This window comes from Rhipicephalus sanguineus, chromosome 4, assembly GCF_013339695.2.
Source record: "Rhipicephalus sanguineus isolate Rsan-2018 chromosome 4, BIME_Rsan_1.4, whole genome shotgun sequence".
Classification (NCBI taxonomy): domain Eukaryota; kingdom Metazoa; phylum Arthropoda; class Arachnida; order Ixodida; family Ixodidae; genus Rhipicephalus; species Rhipicephalus sanguineus.
The window spans coordinates 81545947-81567466 of NC_051179.1; the positions used below are offsets into that span (position 1 = coordinate 81545947).

Genomic DNA, 21520 nt, shown 5'->3' on the forward strand with positions numbered 1-21520 from the left:
CGCGCTGTTCTTTTGCGAAGGTTGCGACATCTGGGGAATCTCGATGTAACGTTGCAATTAAATGGTCAAAACTGTCAGCGTCACATTCCGTTGCACGAAGAGGCATCCTGGAAAGGCAATCGGCATCAGCATGCCGTCACCCGCTCTGTAGGAGACAGTGAACTGTACTCTTGCAATCGCAGGGCCCATCGTGCAAGGCGTCCCGACGGATCACGAAGAGTGACGAGCCAGCAAAGAGAGTGATGGTCGGTGATGATCGTAAACTCTCTCCCGTAAGGTACGACCGAAACCGCTGCAACAGCAAAAATAACAGCGAGGCATTCCTGTTCAGTAACCGTGTAGTTACGCTCGGGTTTGCTTAAAGACCGACTTGCGTAGGGCGATGACATGTTCCTTGTTGTCTAAGCGCTGAACAAGAACAGCACCAAGACCTACCACCACTCGCATCTGTGTGGAGCTCCGTTGGCGCTGAGGGATTGAAGTGTCGGAGTATCGGCTGCGACGTCAGCAGAAACTTCAGTTGTCGAAAGGAAGCAGAACAGTCGGGCGTCCACTCGATGGGGCGTTCTTGTGCAGGAGGCTTGTCAAGGGATACGCGACGTCAGCAAAGCGAGGAATGAATCGCCTGAAGTAGGAGCATAACCCCAAGAAGCTGCGAATTCTTTCACAGACTGAGGTGGCTCAAATGCTTCAACAGCCTCCGTTTTTGCAGGGTCGGGCTGACGCCGTCTTATCCACGAGATGTCCCAACACCAAAGCTTGGCGTTCACCGAAATGGCACTTTTTGGAGTTGAGCACAAGACAGGCCTTCTTTATTGCAGCTGAGGACAGTGTCGAGACGCGCGTTGTGCTCGTCAAAGGTACGACCAAAGATGATAACATCGTCGAGATAGCACATGCATATCTCCCATTTTAAACCTCGCAGAATGGTGTCCATGAAGCGTTCGAAGGTGGCAGGGGCGTTACACAAGCCGAATGGCATAACGTTGAATTCAAAAAGTCCGTCGGGTGTCACGAACGCTGTTTTTTCCTTGTCTTCGGTATGCATCGGTATTTGCCAGTAACCGGATCTCAAGTCGACAGAAGAAAAGTAGGAAGCCGAATGAAGACAGTCCAACACATCGTCTATACGCGGAAGCGGGTAGACATCTTTCTTAGTAATGCTGTTCAGCCGCCGATAATCTACACAAAATCGCCAACTGCCATCTTTCTTTTTGACGAGAATAACCGGTGCAGCCCAAGGGCTCGCGGACTCCTGAATTACTCCCTTCTGCAGCATTTCTTTAACTTGCTCACCAATTATCTTACGTTCATCGGGTGCCACGCGATACGGCTTCTGTCGTATAGGGTGCGCTGACACTGTATGTATACGATGGCGGACTCGAGACATCGGAATTGGGGACGTCTTACCGTCTTGCGAGAAGTCGAACACTTCTGCGTGCTTGGTTAAAACATCCAGTAACGTGTGGCGCTCGCTCGTGCTGAGCGGCAATATTTCTCTTTCAAACTTTTTTTAACGTAAGACCTTTCGAATACGGGCCACGTTCTTTATTATCTTTCATGATCAATATCTGAGCGCCTGGCGTTTGTTAAAGGGCGCGGCTTCTTTATTCCTTCAAATACAGAAGCCACCAAGCTTCGGACATGGGGGCGCCTTGATCGCTCAGTCCGCTTTCGGTTAAGAGGTGAAAAGGCTTCCGCAGGTATGTTCGTATAGTTTAGAAAACGCGAGTTCGTAAGTGCTCGCTCAAACTGGTTGTTACGCGAGGCATGTTGCAGGGAGGGAACGAGTTAGCATTAGACTCGTTATTATAACAACATCGTTACTAACGCCACAATCCGTACAGTGTGTCTTTTTTTTTAAACCTTAGCCCAAGGGAAGCAGCTCACCATGTCTATGGTGTAGTTGTTGTTGGAGGCCGTCAGTGGCGACGCTCCCGTGATGACGCATTCCGAGTAGTTTGCTGCGAACTCGTCCTCCGTGAAGTGAGTCCACGGGACGAAGCCGTCCACCGGGAACTGCCTGAAAACGCCGGACCACGCATAAAAAAAAGAAAGATCTGGACATTGCCGCGCAAAACCCACAATACGATTCAGAGACATGTCTTAAAGGGAATCCGGATTAACTTTGACCACCTGGTGTTCTTTAACCTGGTAAGTGCTGGTTGGACATACGAATGAAGAACTGGGTGACGAAAGAGATTAGAGAGAGAGGAAAACTTTATTGATTTTCGGCAGATTGCTGGGCTGTGCTCCCAACTAGGAGCTAACGGAGAGACCGTGTCTCCTGGTAGCTTCCCCGGCCTGCTGAATCGCCCACTGCTGGCCCAGGCCAGAACTGAGTAGTACAGTCCGCCAACGCGCAAGAAGGCCTTCATTGGAGGCCACGACCAGTATTGCTTATTAATGCTGGACATGCCCATAAGATGTGATTTAGTCGTAATCTCTGGTGTAGGTGTTACAATACTGGCATAGATTGGTTGTACAGAATTTGGTATATATGTGGTTCATGATAACGGGGTTCGTGTACGTTCGTGTTTGCAGCTGCTGCCATTGAACGGACTAGGCCCGGTTTTAGCCGGGGGTGAGGCGGTGGTACTCCCGCTTTTGCATTCGATAATGTTGAGTAGCGAGTTTTAGTATTGCGTACGTAGTGTCCGTAACGGCGTTGCATACGTAGGAACGCTGCCTTTCGCATACCGCCATGAGCAGTTGTTCTGCGCATGCGCAGTGTAGGAAGTTTAGGCATGCGCGGAAATAGGCAGTTTTAGAATAGGGCACGCAAAGATAATGTTGATTGCGTACGCACGCTATTTCCGTCACTAAACGGGGGTACGCAAGAGGATAGCGTACGACGCATGCGCAGTGGCGACAAACGCTAAAGGAAAGTTTTGCGTACCCTTTTCTAAAACTCCCTAAAAGCAGGCGTACGCAACGAACGCTATTTTTGCGTACGCAACTCTAAAACTGCCTAAAATCACAATTTAGTGACCCGATCGTCCCATTCCCCCACCGGCGCGGATGAGTCCGTTCGGCTGGCTGCTTCTTCGAACGCGGCTCGGAACGTGAGACCTCGAGCCACGTTGTGCGCCACCTCGTTTGGACTGACCTCCGGTTGATTTAGCGGTGTGTGGGCAGAGAGATTAGTACGCATTTGTCTGCCTAATGAATTGGATCCTCAATACACGAAACAGATGGACGGAAAAAATTTCGTTGATAGTCCTGCAGACTAACAGATGTGAAACTGTGTGTTTAGAAAATTTTATTATCACAGACGGTTAACATCAATAACAATTCAACGTAACATTTGCTTGCTAGACATACGTTTACGAGATTGACAAACCAAATTTCAGTTACATGGAAACAAAACACGAAACGACGGAGGCAACACGTACAATCTATCTTTCACAAACATATATATACACACACACAAATTTGTCACAAAAAGATGTACATACACTGACAAAACTGACACACAGAAGGTAAAATAAATCAAGGTTACCATGAAAGTCGCAGAAGTGCCCTAGTTCGTCGACCTCACATCAAGAACTGCTATTTCATTGTAGCCAATCTCAATTCTTTCATGAAAGTTTGCCACCACTTATGCAAGAGTCTACGTATGCATGCACCTGTTATATTAGGTGAAAGAAAGAAAGAAAGAAAGAAAGAAAGAAAGAAAGAAAGAAAGAAAGAAAGAAAGAAAGAAAGAAAGAAAGAAAGAAAGAAAGAAAGAAAGAAAGAAAGAAAGAAAGAAAGAAAGAAAGAAAGAAAGAAAGAAAGAAAGAAAGAAAGGTGAAATTCCTTTATTTTAAGAATGAAACTAGGTGTCTCATAATGTAAAAAGAATTGCAGGGTCCCTTCCGCATTCGCTTAAGATGACTGGAAGGCGAAAATCATACGGTGTCGCTATTTTACCGTGCACGTCATATCACGAGAACGGCGCATTTTCATTTTTAATTGAAGGAAAAAAACACAGGAGAGAGCGCTGCTATCAAACCTTGTATCAAACCAACCTCCTCTGAAGGCGCTACCTCCTCGTGTTCATGTCACAATTACCTTCATGTTTCTTTTCATTTTCTTTTCGGCTGGGCTCACGGGAAAAAAAACGAAAATTGATAAGCGCGCGCCTAGGGTCCCACAAGGCGACCTCCTCCGACGCCGCTCCGCCCTCGTGCTCCATATTCATACTCTAGTCACAATTCCCAGCATGCTCCGCTGCATTTTTTACGGCTGGGCTTCAAGATTGTCCCGTGACGCTCCCTTCTAGTTTTTCAGATGCGAAGCAGCTTTTGCTCGGGGCTGTGTCCGTCCCTTGGCGACCATCCGCTCGGGAACCAGGTATGCTGGCACGCGCTAGCGCGTTCGGGCCTGTGTAAGGGGCTGGGTAAGACGCTGTGGCATCTCCCCCTTACACTCTCTCAGCAATCATGTGATGGCGTCGGGGAACGAGATTCTGCAGACGCGCGATGAACCAACACGTTGTATCCCAGTCAGAACGCGCTGGCACGCGCTAGCGCTTTCGGTACTGGGCTGGGTAAGACGCTGTGGCCCCTCCCCCTTACACTCTCTCAGCAATCACGGAACTTTTTAAGTCGACCCATGCGCTGCTTCGCATCCCCACATGGTTCCCTTTAGTGGGAGATGGTGTAATTTTTTTCCTCCTTGTTTATAACTCAAAGATTTCGGTGGCGGCGTCGTACGCGAGAAACCTGGCGCCGGCCGGCGAGCGTATACAGAAACGCAGCCCTCGAACGTGCGCCGGTCATACGCACATTTGTATGGCCCGTTTTCCAATAACTGATGCTCTCTCGATCGTGGGCTTGTCGGTGGTCAGCCGATTCTAACATCGCAATCTGATCTTTTATCGAGGTCGCTTGTTACTTCACACTGCAATATTTGATTTTCGCCTGGATATGAACGCATGGCCGTCGTTGTTGCCTGTAGCAACCGAAGTGTTGCGCTTCTAAGCACGTGGATGAAGGTCTGATTCTCGGCATGGTGGAAGGAAACAGTTAGGAGGGAGCATGGAGGGAAAAAACTTGGACCATCTCTCCGAAGGGAACCCTGATGAGATGCGAAGCAGCAGCGGTGCGCACGGCGTTGACCCGGTTGAAACGGTCGTCGACGCGGGTGTTGGAAGAACGGTTTGAAGCGGAACTCGGTGTAGCGTTTACTCGAGTAAACGTTTGTTTGAAACGCAAAGACACGGGAGGTGAGCTGGGTTTCGTGTCCACTCGACGTGCGGTCGAGCGTTGCGGGCGGTGGAGAGGGTGAAGCGAGAGAGAAGTGACACGTTCAGAGATGTTGCGAGCGGGCGGAGCAACCGGCAGCTGCGGGCGCTACGGCGAGCATGCTGCGGGTGAGGGAGAGAGTGACGTCAGCGCGTACCTGCGAGGGAAGCGTGCGAGGGAAGCGTGACGTCAACGCCCAGCTGTGGCGTGACCCACTTGGCAACGCTCCAACACCTACGGCGAGGGGAACGCGTTGCGGCGCATTCGTACGGACGCACGTAACGTACGGCGTTACACACGTGAGTCAAAGAGCTGCTTCGCATCTAAAAACCTAGCGTCCACAAGCCAACCTCCTCTGTAGCCGCTCGCTACTCGCGTTCATGTCACACTTCCCATGATGCTCCTGTTTCGTTTCCTTTTTTGGTGGGCTCATCAACAAAAACAAAAACTGATGCGCACGCGCGCCTAGCGTCCACAGACAACCTCCTCGGACGCCGCTCCCCAACTCGTTCTCCATACGCTGGTTACAATTCCCAGCATGTTCCTGTTTATTTTTTATGGCTGGGCTTCAAAATTTTCACGTGACGCTCCCTCCTAGTTTTTTTTCCCCTCCATGGGAGGGAGCATTGCGCGATGCGAATGAAAGAAAGAAAGAAAGAAAGAAAGAAAGTAAGAAAGAAAGAAAGAAAGAAAGAAAGAAAGAAAGAAAGAAAGAAAGAAAGAAAGAAAGAAAGAAAGAAAGAAGTACGTCCGGCACACACACGGCAAGATTCGGTTGCCCCATATCCCCAATACGGCAAAAAGGGCTCCTGAATTTCTTTGTTTTAATATTTAGCCATAACCTAAATGTAACCGCCTATGACGAGAATCGAACCCACGTCCTTGAGTGAGCTTAGCAGCGCTGTGCCTTAGCAATTAAGCTACACCACTGCGGCCACCGTCGACGTCGTGGTCTTCGCAGGATTCCTAAACCATCCCTAACATCCTAGACCATCCAAACTATCTCTAACTTAGACCGGGGGGTGGATGGACAGTGGGAAGGCGAACAAGGCGGCCAAGAGACCATTTCGCTGTACTTCGTTTTTAATTTCACCAGAAAATGAATCTCGGAAGTACCTTCAAGGTAACAAAATACGTCACGAACGAGCGGGGGCGTGCAAACACGGGAAGAAAACGGGGCAACACAAACGCCGAGCATCGCAGTTGGCATGCGGCGTTTTCTGTTGCCTCCTTCACATCCGCGTCTGCGTTTGCTCGCCCACCTTCTTTCGTGATTAAATTCTTACCAACTAGCAGAACCTTCTGTCGTTTTTAGCTTCATATTTTTAGAAACCTGAGCTCCTATTCACGATATCCTACTTGTCTGCACAATACCGCTTCTTTAGCTTCGTTAATTGCGAACAAAGTATGTTTTCCCAAGTATTTCGCACTCTATACTCAAGATACTATATTGAATTCGATATTTTGTAATCTACTCCGTTACTTTTTTTTCCGTACAATACTCAGCAATCAGACTTTAAAATAAATAAATAAATAAATAAACTGCCAGGCCTGCATGCGTGGAACACGCAGCAGAGTCACAGCGTAATAAGCTGGAGGAACATCCTTCATAGAGAGCGCTGTAAACTCTTAGAGCGCCTGCAAGCTCAATTGCGAGGTACCCACTGTCCAATAATAATATTAATATCTGGGGCCTTACGCCCCAAAACCACGGTATGATTATGAGAGGCGCCGTAGTGGAGGGCTCCGGAAATTTCGACCACCTGGTGTTCTTTAACGTGCACCTAAATCTAAGTACACGGGCCTCTACCATTTCGCCTCCATCGAAATGCGACCGCCACGGCCGGGATCGAACCCGCGGCCTTCGGGTCGGCAGCCGAGCACCGCAACCGATAAATGCCACCGCGGCGGACCCACTGCGCAATAAATCATCCCATTTTACGAGGTAGCGAAGCACCCACTAGGCGTTCCCAGGCAATATGCTCACCTGCGTAGACTTTATTGTTAATGTGATGGATGACGATGGCGATAATAAATTATTCCCGAGCCCTTTGTAATGGGTGGGAAGCTTTAAACTACCGCTCGTTTCGCAGTTCTCATGGTGTGACTACTGGTGCGATGATACTCTTCTGTCACGCAATAATTACATCTCTTAACGCGTTCTTCGCCATACCTGACGCTTGTATAGGGTCTTTTTTTTTTCAAATAACATTCAAGCACTGGCGTAGCTCTGTGGTAGAGCACTGCTTGCCACGCAGAAGGTGTGGGTTCGAATCCACCTCAAACTGTTTCTTTTCTTCTATTCTCAAAGTGCGCGATGGCTGCGACGGACACCGGCGGCGGCGGACAACTACGCCACGAAAATCGGCTCTTGTTGAGCTCATGGCAGCTTACGCTCTAAAACACATCTTTGAAGTGACTTGTACAAGGCCGGTGCTATATAGGCGCTAAAAGAAAACAAAGGCTGCCTCCCCGAGAGCATACTCACTGCATCTGCTCGGTTACATTTCCCAGGAAGTCCACCCTGTTGGCCGGCCAGATTCGGACGCCGAGGACTATGTAGCCGCCGTCGGGTGCCTTAGCGCTCGGGTTGCTCGTGTTCAGTTGCCCCTGTACGGCCCGCAGCGCCTGCGCCCATGAACGTACGTCGGGTTAGATTCGCAGATTCCAGCCACAGTTAGCCACGTCATTATGTATGTATGTATGTATGTATGTATGTATGTATGTATGTATGTATGTATGTATGTATGTATGTATGTATGTATGTATGTATGTATGTATGTATGTATGTATGTATGTATGTATTTCTGATAGATAGATAGATAGATAGATAGATAGATAGATAGATAGATAGATAGATAGATAGATAGATAGATAGATAGATAGATAGATAGATAGATAGATAGATAGATAGATAGATAGATAGATAGATAGATAGATAGATAGATAGATAGATAGATAGATACTGTCATATGGATATCTAAGGCAGCCATGGAATGGAAAAACTTTATTCAGGTCCTTCGGGGCGTGAATTAGCACGCAGCGGGCCGCTCCCTCGTAAAGATATAAAAATATTTAATCAAAAATACCTCCCAAGCATTCCATACAGATGGTCAACCAGCGAGCAATGTGCAGCCCTGGTGTTTATCACTGGGCTAATCCCGACGATTCGTTAAAATCTTTATCAACCGTTGGTTACGTCTGTGCAGAAATCTTAATTGGTGTCTGCCGCCCGTGTGTTCCCTTCTTCATTTTTAATGGACCAGCGGTGAGTAGAGGGGCTTGCCCAATATCTGTGGCGCATACGCGCCAGGAGTTCTTGCGTACATAGGACGGATGAATTTTGCTTTCGCCTAGCCATATTCAGCTTGGCTGTAATATATCGCTAACTTAACTAAAAACTCACTAAGTACCTTATGCATTCGCATAGGCGTGCGCAGTGTTCCCCGCCAGGGTGGGCGAAGGTTCATCGAAGCGCCCCCCCCCCCCTCTCTCTTAGGTGACTAGGGGTGGTGCGGCCGCTGCCCGCTTCCCTCACCCCGTGCGCACGCCTTTGTGCATTCGCCTAAGACTATTCGAAGGGGGCAGCCATCTTTTTTTTTTCTACTCAGTCGATGTATTGATCCTCCCCCACTCCCCTCCGAAACCTTTCTGCACCTAACGTGGTCTTTCACTGCCTCCGGGATCGGAGGCATTGCAAGCTTTCTGCACCTCGCCTGGTTTTGCACTGCCTCCCGTGATCGGCCCACCTTTGACCAAGCGATAATGTCATGTGATGACGGCATAATGTGACGTCACGTTATATGGCGTTATAGTGACGTCATGATGGCGTCATATGGTAGCGTAATCACGTGATGATTATTTTTCGCATCAATCGATCCTGTTGACGTCGATCGACGTTTGATGAGGAAGCCGCCAATCAATCAGGTTAGTGGGGTTTGACGAGCTTTACAGCAGCCTGCTTCAAGGTTCTTCGTCTCTACTGCGTTGATCCAGTGTTTCATTCTTTAAAGGGGCCCCGCAACACTCTTTCATCATGGTCAGAAAACGCTGCCGATCGGTAGTCGAGGCTCCTGAGAACACGCGAGCCAAACATTATAGGCGCAGCACCCGGCCTGGAAATAATTTCCAGTTCTTTCTACAAATGATGCCATATACCCAAATTCACGGCCATTGGCTGACTTGAGCATCGTGAGCTGCATAGTTACTGCGGCCGCCGCGGGAGGCCGCCACGTGCCCCCGCGATCGCTCGCCATCACACTGAAAGTAAGGCGAGTGTTCGAAGAAAAAAAAAAAAGAAACGTGCTCAAGATCATGACGCGCGCGTGACGTGACTTCTTTCCCCCGTGCCATCCCTCCCTGCTTAGCTTCCAGCGCGTTCGTCGGGACGAGAGAAGAGCGTACTTGACGGCTTCTAAAAATTTTTCCGGCCGTCAATTCGTGAGGCAATAAACTCCCTTAGCGAAGCCATTCGGTGGTTACGTGGAAAAGTGTTGCAGGGCCCCTTTATTTTCCAAGCATCCCGTGTACGGCGCAGAGCACATAATGCTGCCACTGTAACGCCTGTTACCTTGAGCAAGTCGAACGCCTTTCGAACTTCGTCACGGATGGACAGTCCTTTCCACGGCTTCACTTCCAGGTCGAGGACAGCGTGATGGTAGATGCCACCCGCCCAGTAAGTATGCAGTTTGGACTGTCCTCGGGGATTCTTGACGTCAGCCGTCACTTGGGCGTTCTTCCTGAGGATGCGGACAACGTCGTGTAATAGAGAAGTGATTGGCCATTTAGCGGTGAATTAGAGGGACATGATCGAGATAACATTAGCCTTAATTACCTCTAACTACACTCGAATAACGTCACGTAGAGGGAATTCAGGGGTCATTTAGCGCTAAGTTCGAGAGAAATGGGTTTGTGTTGCCCACCAATACTTCTGATTACCTCAAACCAAGTTTAGCGAACATTAGTCAACTGTGCTGGCCATTGTGCAACAAAATGCGTAGGCTTCACACAAGGTTACACACTTTGTGACAGTTTGACATTGATAATGCTGACGAATTATTATAGGGGCCCTGCAACACTCTTTCAGCATGGGCAGAAAACAATACATATCGGTAGTCGAGGCTTCCGAGAACACGTCAGCCAAGCATTATAGCCCAGAATTATATAGCCCTGGAATTTAGAATTAATTTTCAGTCAGCCAGACATCGCTCGCTCTCAGTCTCTCGACAAATGATGCCATAAACCCCATGTCCACGGCCACTGGCTCAGTTGAGCATCGTGAGCTGCATGATTACCGCGGCCGCCGTGGGAGACCGCCACGTGCCCGCGCGCTCGCGATCACATTGAAAGTAAGCCACGCGTTCGAAAAAAAGAAAAGTACTAAAGGACATAACGCGCGCTGACAAACGGACGTACCTTCTTGCCCCTTTGTAATGCCCGTAACTGCGCTCGTGCTTGACGGATTCCAAAAATTTTGTGCGGCAGTCGCTTCGTGAGGCAACAAACTCCTTTAAAAAAGCCATTCGATGATTACTTGTAAAAGTGTGGCAGGGCCCCTTTTTAAAATTGTTAGGGCTCGATAATTACGATTCCATGAAGAGAGAATTCACCGGCGGGAGTGGCCCTGTTTGTTGAAGCAACGCAAGCTGATTAACACGAGCCGGATGTAAAGTTGCCTCGATAAACTTATTTACGTTTACGGAGTCAACTTCAGTGTTGCAGTGACGAAGCGAGAGCAAGGACGACTTGCCCATGCGGGTAGCTGATGCCGAACTGCGTCTTGGTCGCCTTGGGGACCATTTCGAGCATCTTCTGCACGTCCACGTGACTGTCGTCGAGCAGGGTGTCGTACTGGGTGTTCCTCGCGTACAGCGGTATGAAGGCGAAGTCGCAGAAGCTATCCGGCGTGATGGCGTCGTAGTTCTGCCGGAACGTGCCGAACGTGCACCACACCATGTTCCTCGGCATGGGCCCAGGCACCGGCGTTGCTGCGCCGCGGGTAGTAGTGCACCGTAAGAAAAAAGCACAAAGAAACGCTCACAACGCAGCATAGTGCACAATTACGGTAGCAGTTGTTCCTCCAATCAGATATCTAAGGGGGGCGCCGAGTCTGCTCCATACCTTTACTCAGCCGGACCTGCCCCGTCATCGTTTAATGCGCGGGTGGCGCGGGGTTATGGCCATGCAGATTTTGATGATTATGGCGGCCTAGGGCCCCTGATGGTGCATTCCAAGAACGGCTCATTTTAATTCTTCCATTCATTGTGAAGCTTGTTATCTTTCGAACAAGTCCAGGGGGTGGGAGGGACGCTGCGGTGAAACTGGCTTCCCAACCCCACCCCCCCTAACAGAGGACCCTGCACACGCCTATGACTATAGCAGTTAATTTGTTATAGCAATACATTAACAGTTAATTTGTATTAACAACATTCTATATAATTCGTTATAACAGTACATTCTTTGTAGAAGTAGAAGCAAGCTGCATGTTTGTATGCAAAGAGATATGACCACGAATGGCGCAGGTAGCAATTAACTTGCTATACAGAGAACCTTCAGCAGTTGTTTTGTTAGGGAGCACAAAGAATGGGCATATTTTTAAAGAGTTCAACTCGTTAAAGCCGTACTTTAACAATGCTATAATTCTGTCAATCTGAACACCTGTACAAGATTACAAATGCTTCAAAAAAATAAAGGTAAACGTACTCGTTGTGGTGCTGGTGCTCTTCGTGGTAATTGTAGTGGCGGGAGTAGTTGTAGTGGTTGTTGTAGTGGTAGTTGTAGTGGTAGTTGTTGTGGTTGTTGTAGTGGTTGTTGTAGTGGTTGTTGTAGTGGTGGTTGTAGTGGTTGTTGTAGTGGTGGTTGTAGTGGTAGTTGTAGTGGTTGTGGTCGTTGGAGGTGGTGCTGCGAAAAGAAACAGATGGTAACGAATAGTTAGTTAACAGTAGTGATTAAGATTGTTTTTGGCGTAGCCCAACGCATTACGCACGGTAACGAGAGACGTCATCATAGGTGATTAAAAAAAAGGTTTTCTTCAAGGCGAGAACAAAGGGCATTTTATTTAAAAGCCGGCATAGCTGTTACCAGCGCTTCAAAGCGTCTGGTAGTCGGGCAAAGGCAACTGTTATACACTAAGTAATTTCTTGTACTGCATCCCGAAATCGTAGGAACCTCTTTGCTTCGCTTTGTCTTCTCCGAACACTACACTAAGCGGAGTGGGGCAAGTTTTTAGGGCGCCCAAAATGACAGCGACGTTGAACTAAGCACTTACGAATTATTTTTCTAAAACTCGCGTTATTGGAGGCAAAGCATTTCGGCATCTTCCTCAGAAAGCACCTCAACAAGATCGCCATATTAGCTCAAAGCCTTCTGAGTTAAAAAGAAAATAGCGTGAAGCACTAAAAACGCACGCGCGCACTCTGTATGCATGCATGTAGTGCATATGTTATGTATTACATGTGTACGATTTGCGTGCATATAAAAACATGCGCGAATAACATGGGCAGTGCAAGTTACACAATAAAGACCCGCCAAACCGACTTGACGGTCTTGGTGGTATAACAAACGCTGCCTAGTTTATTCCGTGTACGTTCTTCGCGTGTTACGCGGTCAAGCTCGCCTTTCAGCCATAAAGCAAAAAAAAAAAAAATGTTACTCGATAGGATGGAAAACACGATGTAGCACAGCACCGCCACCAGGGTGAGGAGGAATCCGACGATGAGGATATAGACCAACCTCACTGACCTGCAAATGCGCAACAAGGAAGTGGGTGGTACGTATGTTGATATGCGAACTCAACAGCTGCAAACAGATCGCTCTCACGGTTGAGCATATAGACCAACGTCACTGTCCTACAGCGCGAAACAACTAAGTGGGCGGAATATGCAATGTCAGCGTGCATCCGCGAACATATCTCTGTCAGTGTTTTCTATTGTTCAGCTCAGGTGAAAGAAATAAGACACCCTGAATGTAGCGAGATAGAAAAAAAGTACCTATGAAAGCAAACAAGTTCAGCGAACTAGACACGGAAGCAAAAGAAAAAAAATGCACTGAATGTCCCTAAATATGTCAATATGATCTTCCATTCGTAGATTATCCAACAGTGCAAATGCTAATTTTATGATTGCTGTGGTACTAATTTAGTACTAATTAAGTGATTTTTGTTAATTGTTTCTACAACTGTGCTCTAAGTAAAGGGAAACATGCTGTTCAAATTTCCTCTTCATCCAGAACATTGTGCGAGCATCGCAGCATTAATCACACATCATGAGACACTGCTACAAGTGCCGAATCGAGTGCGGAGGTTAGGCTCAACTAACGTATGGGTCATTCCACGCCAAACGTCCCAGCCATTTCGGCGACCATCTCAAATGCGATCGAAAAAAAAATTGTGCTGCTTTCTTGCATTGAAAACAGTAAACTGCGAGAATATTTCGGAGAGAACAAAATTTTGGTCACGTGGGATCCTTTCCAATTTCCCAGAATGTCGTCTGAGTGATGTTTGTTAAAAATTATTTCTGGGAGTATCGTTTCTAGTTTCAATGTCAAATTTGGTTTACGTATTAAGCAAAAGCGTCTGCGTAAGATGTACGAGCCTCAGTTATATTACTGCAATTTTTCTGCCATATACGCATCCACAAACTTTGTCAAAATGTTCTATTTTTGCATTTTTGCCCTTGTAATACTGCGCCGTGTATGAATATTCCAGTAATCAATACTTACACTGAGGAACGTATATTTTGCGATAAAAATATTATCAGACCACTGAAGTTTGTAAATCTTACGACAAAAAAACACGCATTTGTGAAAATCCTCATTTTTGGCCACACTGAGACGCGATCAAGTATGGACGTAACGCGATGGCACATGACTGCCTGAACGCACAATTTCACGTCCAACGGCTATCCTTGTACATCTATAGATGTTTTCTTATTAGGGGTGTGCGAATAGTTGCCAAAAAACATGGTTGATCCCTCTGTCATAGGAATCGGAATAACACGAAAGTAAAATGTGCCCTTATAGAAGTAACTGAATGTTTACTGTACATTCATATAAGACAGTATGCGCAATGTATATTGATCTCTGGCAGCTAAAGCGCCGTTTAACGTGAATGCACCCACTTTGATGCTTGGTGGTACATCTCCATGCCGACGACTAACGTCCATGTTCAATGATTAAACAAAACCCTGTGTCAGCTGTAGTAGTTAACGGTGAAAGCGTTATCAGAGAACGAGTTGTGATAGCCAGAAGAGCGTCGCATATTGGGCGCAGGCTTGGTCGCCATCCTGCGGCATGTTAAAATGTGATTGAACACCACGGCCGCGCTAGAGGGAAACGCAAGCGCGTCGTGCCGCCCCGGTAGCCCGGCCGCAATTTTTCTCGGGGCGAGCGCGTAGGCGGGGAACGCGGTGTTACAGCCAGGTTAGAGTGTACTAGAATATTTTAGCCAGGTGAGGCAGGCGCGCGTCGCAGAGCTATTTTTGGTTTGATTAGCGCGATGCAATGAGCGAGGCTGACGCTTTTACGACGCTTGCGTTAAGGTCGCCTCCTTGCGGTATGTTAAGGAATTGACAAAATTGCACTTCTATTGAAAACGCGCCGAATGCGACGAACGTGTAAAGCGTTGCAGATACTAATCGCGGAAGCTACAGTAATGATGAATTACTCTACTTTGCCGCTCCCAGAGGGCAACACCACACCACTGACCGGGAGAGTGGTAGATATAAAAGGCGCGTTTGTAAAGCTTTTAGAGTCTGTGACCGTGGCGCAGTGGATAGCGCACCCGGCATCTGTTGTTGCGGACCGAGCGGTCGTAGGTTCGATGCCCGTTCACGGAACTTTTCTTTCTTTCCCATCTGATCGTGTACATTTTTTCGACGTCCATTCCGTGACGGAAATACGTCACTGAAGTCTTGGTGGACCCCGGCATAAAACACTTTCGTGTTAAAAATATCGAATCTCGAATCGAATAGTACATTTACACGAAATGTGTACCGCCAGTTACGGCAAGACAAAGAAAAAATCAGGGACGCTACGGCGTGCCGACAGCGTCATTACGCACTTGTTCGGGAGTGGCTTTTTGTTTCAGCTTTTATGGGCGCGCAGTCATGTTGATAGAAGAGCCGCCATTCCAGTCAGCAGCGGCACTCCTCACCTCCTAACAGAGGGGGGTACGGTAGCTAGTTCTTCCCTATGGTCGAGCAATAAGGCTCATCTGACAACGGTAAAGTTGTGCTTCGTCGCCATGGGTGCTCCGGGCCCAAAAGTCTTCGGGCACCCGTTCAAAGCAGCGTTTTAACTGCGCGCCGGTACGATGGGAGTCTCTGAACTAGCGGTACGGTGCGGCAGCGGCGACCACTGAACGAATTTTAACACGAAAGTGTTTTATGCCGGGGTCCACCAAGTACATCCGTCACGGATATGACGTTGATAAAATGGACGCCAACGGGTGAGACAGAAAAAAAAACAAGAAAAATATACCCCGCTGGGGGTCGAACCCACGACGTTGCGGCCGCGACGGCAAGCGCCCGACGCGCTACCGACTAAGCTGACTCGGGAGATGCTAGACACGGCGCGAACGCGCCTTATATCTTTTACACATTCTCTTTCGCGGCGGGCGGAGCGGGGCGGTGCCGCCGTCTGTGAGATGTGAAAAGAAGTAATGCTTCACGCTCGACACTTACTAGCGCTTACTCCGAGATTGCACGCGATATCGGAGGTCATGGTTAAAGCGTCTCGATACCAGAGCGGTAGACTGGCCGCGCTGGCGTCGCCGAGGCACCCTTGACGCAGTTACGTTCTTTGCCTTTAGCTTCGTGTTAGCGTGCGTCGGCTCATCGGAATAGTGCAGCTTCCACGTGCACCAACGGGATTTCTCCGCCGCCGACTGCTTCAATGGCGCGAGCACCGACTAACAAAACTGCTGCAATATGCGTTGCAGAAAGGACGCGATTTCGACGGGCGAATGTCGTGGCTTGGTGGTGCGAGAGCAGCGCCCGAGAGACAGAGGCCAGCGGGACGCACGCGTTTGCGGCTCAGGCTACGAACCTCTACCTCCCGTGTTGCTGAAGCGCAGTGTGTGTTATGTATGCATGAGCACAGGCGTCGGCTACCCATTACTAGAAAGGCCATACCGTGCCGTTTCTCTCCTTAATTGACGACGCTTTGAAGAAGCGCATACCGGGTACCAGTGTTGATTATGAGCTTGTTGATATCATCCTTACGCGGGATTCACGATTCGCTGTGTCCAAATATATGTTCACACCGTCAGCTACCACAACGGTTTAATCATGATCATGGGCGTTAGTCCTCGCGATAGAGACATGCTGTCAGCATGGGTGCATCCACGTCAAACGGTGCTATAGCTGCCAAACACAAATAGACATTGTACAAGCTTTCATATATCATACACAATAAGCACTACTTCTGTGAAGACACGTTTCACTTTCGTGTTATACCGGTTCCTATGACGGTGGGATCAGCCATGTTTTTTACATGCAAAGCCAATCACCGAGGGCTTCGCAGGCCAAAGTCAGGTCGTTTTACGGCGCTTGCGGCATATGCGACCGAAGTACGCAAGAAGTTTGTGCCTACGTTTCGGGAGCGCAGTTGTGAAGGACTTCACAGTTTTCTCGTGTGTTTTTTCCACGTTCGGAAATGGCATAATCTCCTTTACGATCAACATGCGCTCGCCTTTGAACCAGGATGTCAGTGAAAGTTTAACGAACGGCGACGTTAGCGTTAGTTTTAAGCCACCCTAGTTGCATCATTGGCCTTTGTCGCGTTTTAGATATTCGCCCTGTCGAATTATTCGAAACTTCGAATACTAGCTATTCGAAAGTCGAATCGAATTATTCGATTAGGAACTAGTCGATTCGAATTCGAAACTCGAATATTCGCACACCCCTACCTCTTATAGTTCGCGTCTTTGATACGCTGTAGCCGAATACAGCGCGTCATCGAACGCTCAAGTGACGTCGATATCGATGGGCACGTACCCTGAGCTGGCTCCGGCTGAAGGTGGACTTGGGTAGAAGGCGGGAACCGGGCTGAAAAGGTACAGTGTAAACATAACACAAGCATCAAAGCATGCGTGGACACGCAGGAGAAAAAAATTACGAGGCTAAGGCCAGCCATCCTGTTGAGAGAAGCAAAATCGACAAGAAGACGCGGGTTCGATTCCCGGCCGCGACGGCTCTGTTGTGGTGAAAGCGGCATGCTCGATAGCACCGTTGCATTCACATTTATATGCACGTTAACGAACTTCAGTGTCACGACTTCCAGAGTTGCTTTAGAACATCAAGCAAAGAAACCAACATTGAAAATTATCGTTTTCACTTTAATGTAGACAAGTGTATAACGCTTTGCTCATATTCGTGGGTGTAGGTACAGAATGCACCGGGATACTTGAAGACGTCATTACCAGTTTTCCTAGGTGTAATTACACTAGCTAGAAGCTGTACTAATGGGACGTTAAACCCCATCAGTTATAATATAAGCTGTGCTAAAAAGCGGCAGCGTTTCCATAATGCTACGTGCTTTGCTCTATTTGGCTGCTTCGAAAGCTACTTTTCCTTTCGACCTGTGTTCAAATCTGATAAATAAATGCCGACATCTCTAACAAGAAATCGGCCGACATTTTTTATAAAGAAACGCCCGATAAGTGAGCTCACACTTTGAGAAACTACATGAACGGCCTTGACGTTTCGTACAAATCTGATGCCGTGGCTGGAGCCTTCTTTCTTTGGTTTTTGCAGGTTTCGTTCGCAGCGCGATCAACTAAAAAACGGATAGATGTGTCAGTTAATACTGAATTAACTACGATTATTATCGTTCACCGTAACACGGATGCATATACGGCAGTTGCGAAGTCGCCGATGCTTACATATCTCCTGAAAAAGAAAACATGAAAAGATTAATAAAGGCGTTCTTATAGCATTCCGTAACGCGGTAAGATGTCTGATAACCTCTGACCGAAAATGTGGGCCAATACCGAAGCCATGCGGTGCACTCTTACGGAGCGTCAGAGTCACGTGACGTCATTTACCGTATTTAGTCACATATTAGCAGCGCTCGTAAACACGGAATAATCAGGGCTGTCCGCCATTATAACACCAACACTGAATTTAATCAGTCTTAATCCAATGATACAGTTGTCTATACCAGGGGCGTAGCCAGAAATTTTTTTCGGGGGGGGGGGGGGGTTCAACCATACTTTATGTATGTTCGTGCGTGTGTTTGTATGTGTGCGTGTATATATACGCAAGCAAAACTGAAAATTTTCGGGGGGGGGGTTTAACCCCCAACCCCCCCCCCCCCCTTGGCTACGCCCCTGGTCTATACCAATGTTTTTTTTTCTAAACAACCCATGGGCCATGACTTATAGTACATCGGACGGCGAGTACGTTATATCGTCCTTAATGGGGCCCTGCAACGCGTTTTCAGCATGGTCAGAAAACGCTGCCGATCGGAATAGTCGAGTCTCCTGATAACACGCGAGCCAAACATTATAGCGCAGCACGCGGCCTCGAATTTACAAATAATTCTCAAAGTCAGCTAGAACTCATCTTTCTACAAATGATGCCATATACCCAAATTCACGGCCATTGGCTGATTTGAGTTTCGTGAGCTGCATAGTTACCGTGGCCGCCGCGGAAGGCCGCCACGTGCACGCGCGCGCGTTCGCGATCACACTGAAAGTTAGCCGCGCGTTCGAATGAAAGAAAAAGTGCTCAAGGTCATGGCGTGACGTGAGTTCTTTCCCCCGTGCCATCCCTCCCTGCTTAGCTTCCAGCGCGCTCGTCGGGACGAGAGAAGAGAGAAAGCAGTTACAGCTTGCGACAAATCTCTAACTCCGCTCGTACTTGACGGATTCTAAATATTTTTGCGGTGGTCGATTCGTGAAGCAATAAACTCCTTTAATGAAGCCATTCGATGGTTACTTAGAAAAGTGTTGCAGGGCCCCTTTAAACATCCTGTACAGTCGCGTACATCGCACTGTGTTTCGCGTTTACGCCCAACGCGCGAAATAGAAAATGCGGTCCAGTAAGAAGGGTTGGCAGCCAAAGACCGCATTTTGTTAACTTTTGGCTGGTTTCCCAGATGTCCCGTTTAGTTCGGTGCCCAGATTATTTCCGGTGACGCCCAGATTATCTCGTTTGAGTGCCCGGGTAACGGCGCTGGTTTTTGTCTCAAGGTCACTCGTAGGCCACTGACAACGGGAGCTGAAGCATTCCATGCTTAAAGAAGTGCCACGCGATTGCACGCACTCGTGCCGCTGCCCACGGGGGTCCCAAAAGCGAGACGAAGGCGTTGATTCGATCCACTTAATGCCGGCATGACTCGGCAGTTAGTGCGTCATAAGCAGCAATCTTTGTGCGTAACACGCAGCTCGCGGTCAACAGGTAGCCAATGACGAAATTGTCACTTTACGCTACCAAGCATCTCGGAGGCACGTATGACATGCAGTATAGGCTTCAGGCGGGTAGCTTCCTGAAACTCATCCCAAAATCAAATAGTACAGTTCGCTACTACAGGTACAAACAAATGGATGTGAGTTACATCAGTCGTACCTTGCTGTAACGGCTGGATAGATCCAACAGTCCCCGCTGCTCGCACGTGTAAAAAAATGCAGAAGAAAACAAGAAAGAAACGAGAGCACGACAGATGTGAGCACATTTCTTTAGATTGCGAGGTAGTTACTACACTAGAACGCTATAGCTTCACCCTGAAGGAACTTAGGATATTACTGTTACTGTGGAACCCTGGAGGAACTTACGACATATTACTGTGCGACATATTACGGCTGTCATGCAAGCATGCGCTTGCATGACAGCCGCCGCAGTGGCTCATTTGATGCGGAACTTCATCCGATGCTCATCCCTAGCTCGCGGGTTCGTGACCCGGCATTGCATTCCTACAGAGGCGGAATGCGAAAATGCGCTTAGCTCTTATGATGCATAAGGAACTCTCCTTGCTGCCAAAATTAAGGTGAACGTAATATGAAACACTAAATTAGTTAAGACTGATAAAGTAGTTTTTGAGAAATCTACTACCATAAATGTCGCCATCATATGCTCATTATTACAGCACAAAAGTGTGCGCCAAGGTTCATCTGTGAGTTCACCTGAATGTCTTTGCGACGTCGCAAATCTTAATGTGCCTTTAAAGCGATAGCTCTACTCTTCCCGGCACCCGGCTGCTTCTTTTTTATTTATTTTTTGCGCATTAAACACTGTTGTAAGTTTGTAAGTTACAAGTTAGAAGGAGAGATGTCAACCTTGTGCTCTGCGGTGCAACTCACCTTCCCCTGGCAGCCCTGACACACTGGACACCACTGAAAAATGTGCAGAAGAGAACAAATAATAAAGAAGCATCGGCTAAAAACGAAGCTAAGAAAACATGAACGACATGGATGTTGGAATTGAAGCGTAACAGCTTCCGCCAGCATAGCTGCCTGTTGCTTTCGCGTCCGCCAGTCGCTGGTCGAATCCACTGACAAATATCGAACCGCCATTAGTGTACATCCCGTTTATGCCTTATGTATGTATGCCATTTGTCGTAGCCAAGTAATAAATGTTGCGAGAATGCAGGAAGCGCTCAGGAAAGCGCGACAGATTGAGGCCAGTGACCGCGTGGAGCCACGCTTTCTTTGTAGTCGGCCATATTAAGGCACATACTAGACAAATATACCTAGATAGGAACGCAACACCACTTATGGGGTTATAATACTCTGTATGTACAGTACGGTCCACTGTTAAAGGGAACACACGAATGAGCAACTTTCATTTTGTCGGCCCCCTAACGGCTAGTGGATGCGGAAAGATTATTCGTGCACGTTACTAGTCTATCATAAGGGTTCTGAACTGTCAACCACCAGTAGTGTTATGCAAATCTAAGCCACTATGCTTTTGCAGGAGAGCGAAATCCGGACTCACCCGAAACGCAAGTGTTCCCTTTAACAGTGGTCCCGTCTGTACATGTACATCATAGAATTGCGCCATATTTTCAGATTACGTATAATGGCGTGGCATTCTGAGCCGATCATGCAGTTCTGAGACACTCAGTGCTGACAAAATGGATCTTGACTGTGTCCGCAGAAGCCGCAGTAACGGTACACCATTTGGTGGGAGAAGAAGAAAGAATCTCCACTCACCTGACTCTTTCGCCAAGCTGGTGGAATACGCTGTACTGAAGGTCGTGCCAGCTTCACTCCCTTCGGTGGCGTCAGAACTGGCTGCAGAAGAACTGCTCGTGGCCATCTTGCCATCACCTTTCCTCGCTGAAGGTGAACG

At 48.0% G+C, this 21520-nt stretch overlaps 2 protein-coding genes across 2 annotated transcripts in view; both read right to left on the bottom strand.

The window, feature by feature from the left end:
• LOC119390313 (B-cell CLL/lymphoma 7 protein family member A) overlaps positions 1–21520 on the bottom strand; it is a 103731-nt gene that overhangs the window by 37132 nt on the left and 45079 nt on the right. The window lies entirely within an intron of this gene.
• On the bottom strand, positions 137–21487 carry LOC119388834 (uncharacterized). Its single transcript, XM_049415253.1, has 11 exons — positions 21382–21487; positions 20530–20562; positions 18112–18118; positions 17225–17275; positions 12883–12971; positions 11934–12131; positions 10977–11218; positions 9802–9966; positions 7720–7859; positions 1891–2023; positions 137–292 (listed from the first exon to the last, which is right to left on the bottom strand). Exons 1-11 carry the CDS (start codon positions 21485–21487, stop codon positions 137–139), a joined length of 1320 nt encoding a protein of 439 aa, XP_049271210.1.

Excerpts from the sequence above, each read along its gene's own strand:
- LOC119388834 (XM_049415253.1), bottom strand. The coding sequence starts at position 21,487 with ATGGCCACGAGCAGTTCTTCTGCAGCCAGTTCTGACGCCACCGAAGGG. Across the intron at positions 20,563-21,381 it reads CAGCTTGGCGAAAGAGTCAG|TGGTGTCCAGTGTGTCAGGG; the intron begins GTGAGTGGAGAT and ends CACATTTTTCAG. Across the intron at positions 11,219-11,933 it reads GAGCACCAGCACCACAACGA|CAACGCCGGTGCCTGGGCCC; the intron begins GTACGTTTACCT and ends CCCGCGGCGCAG.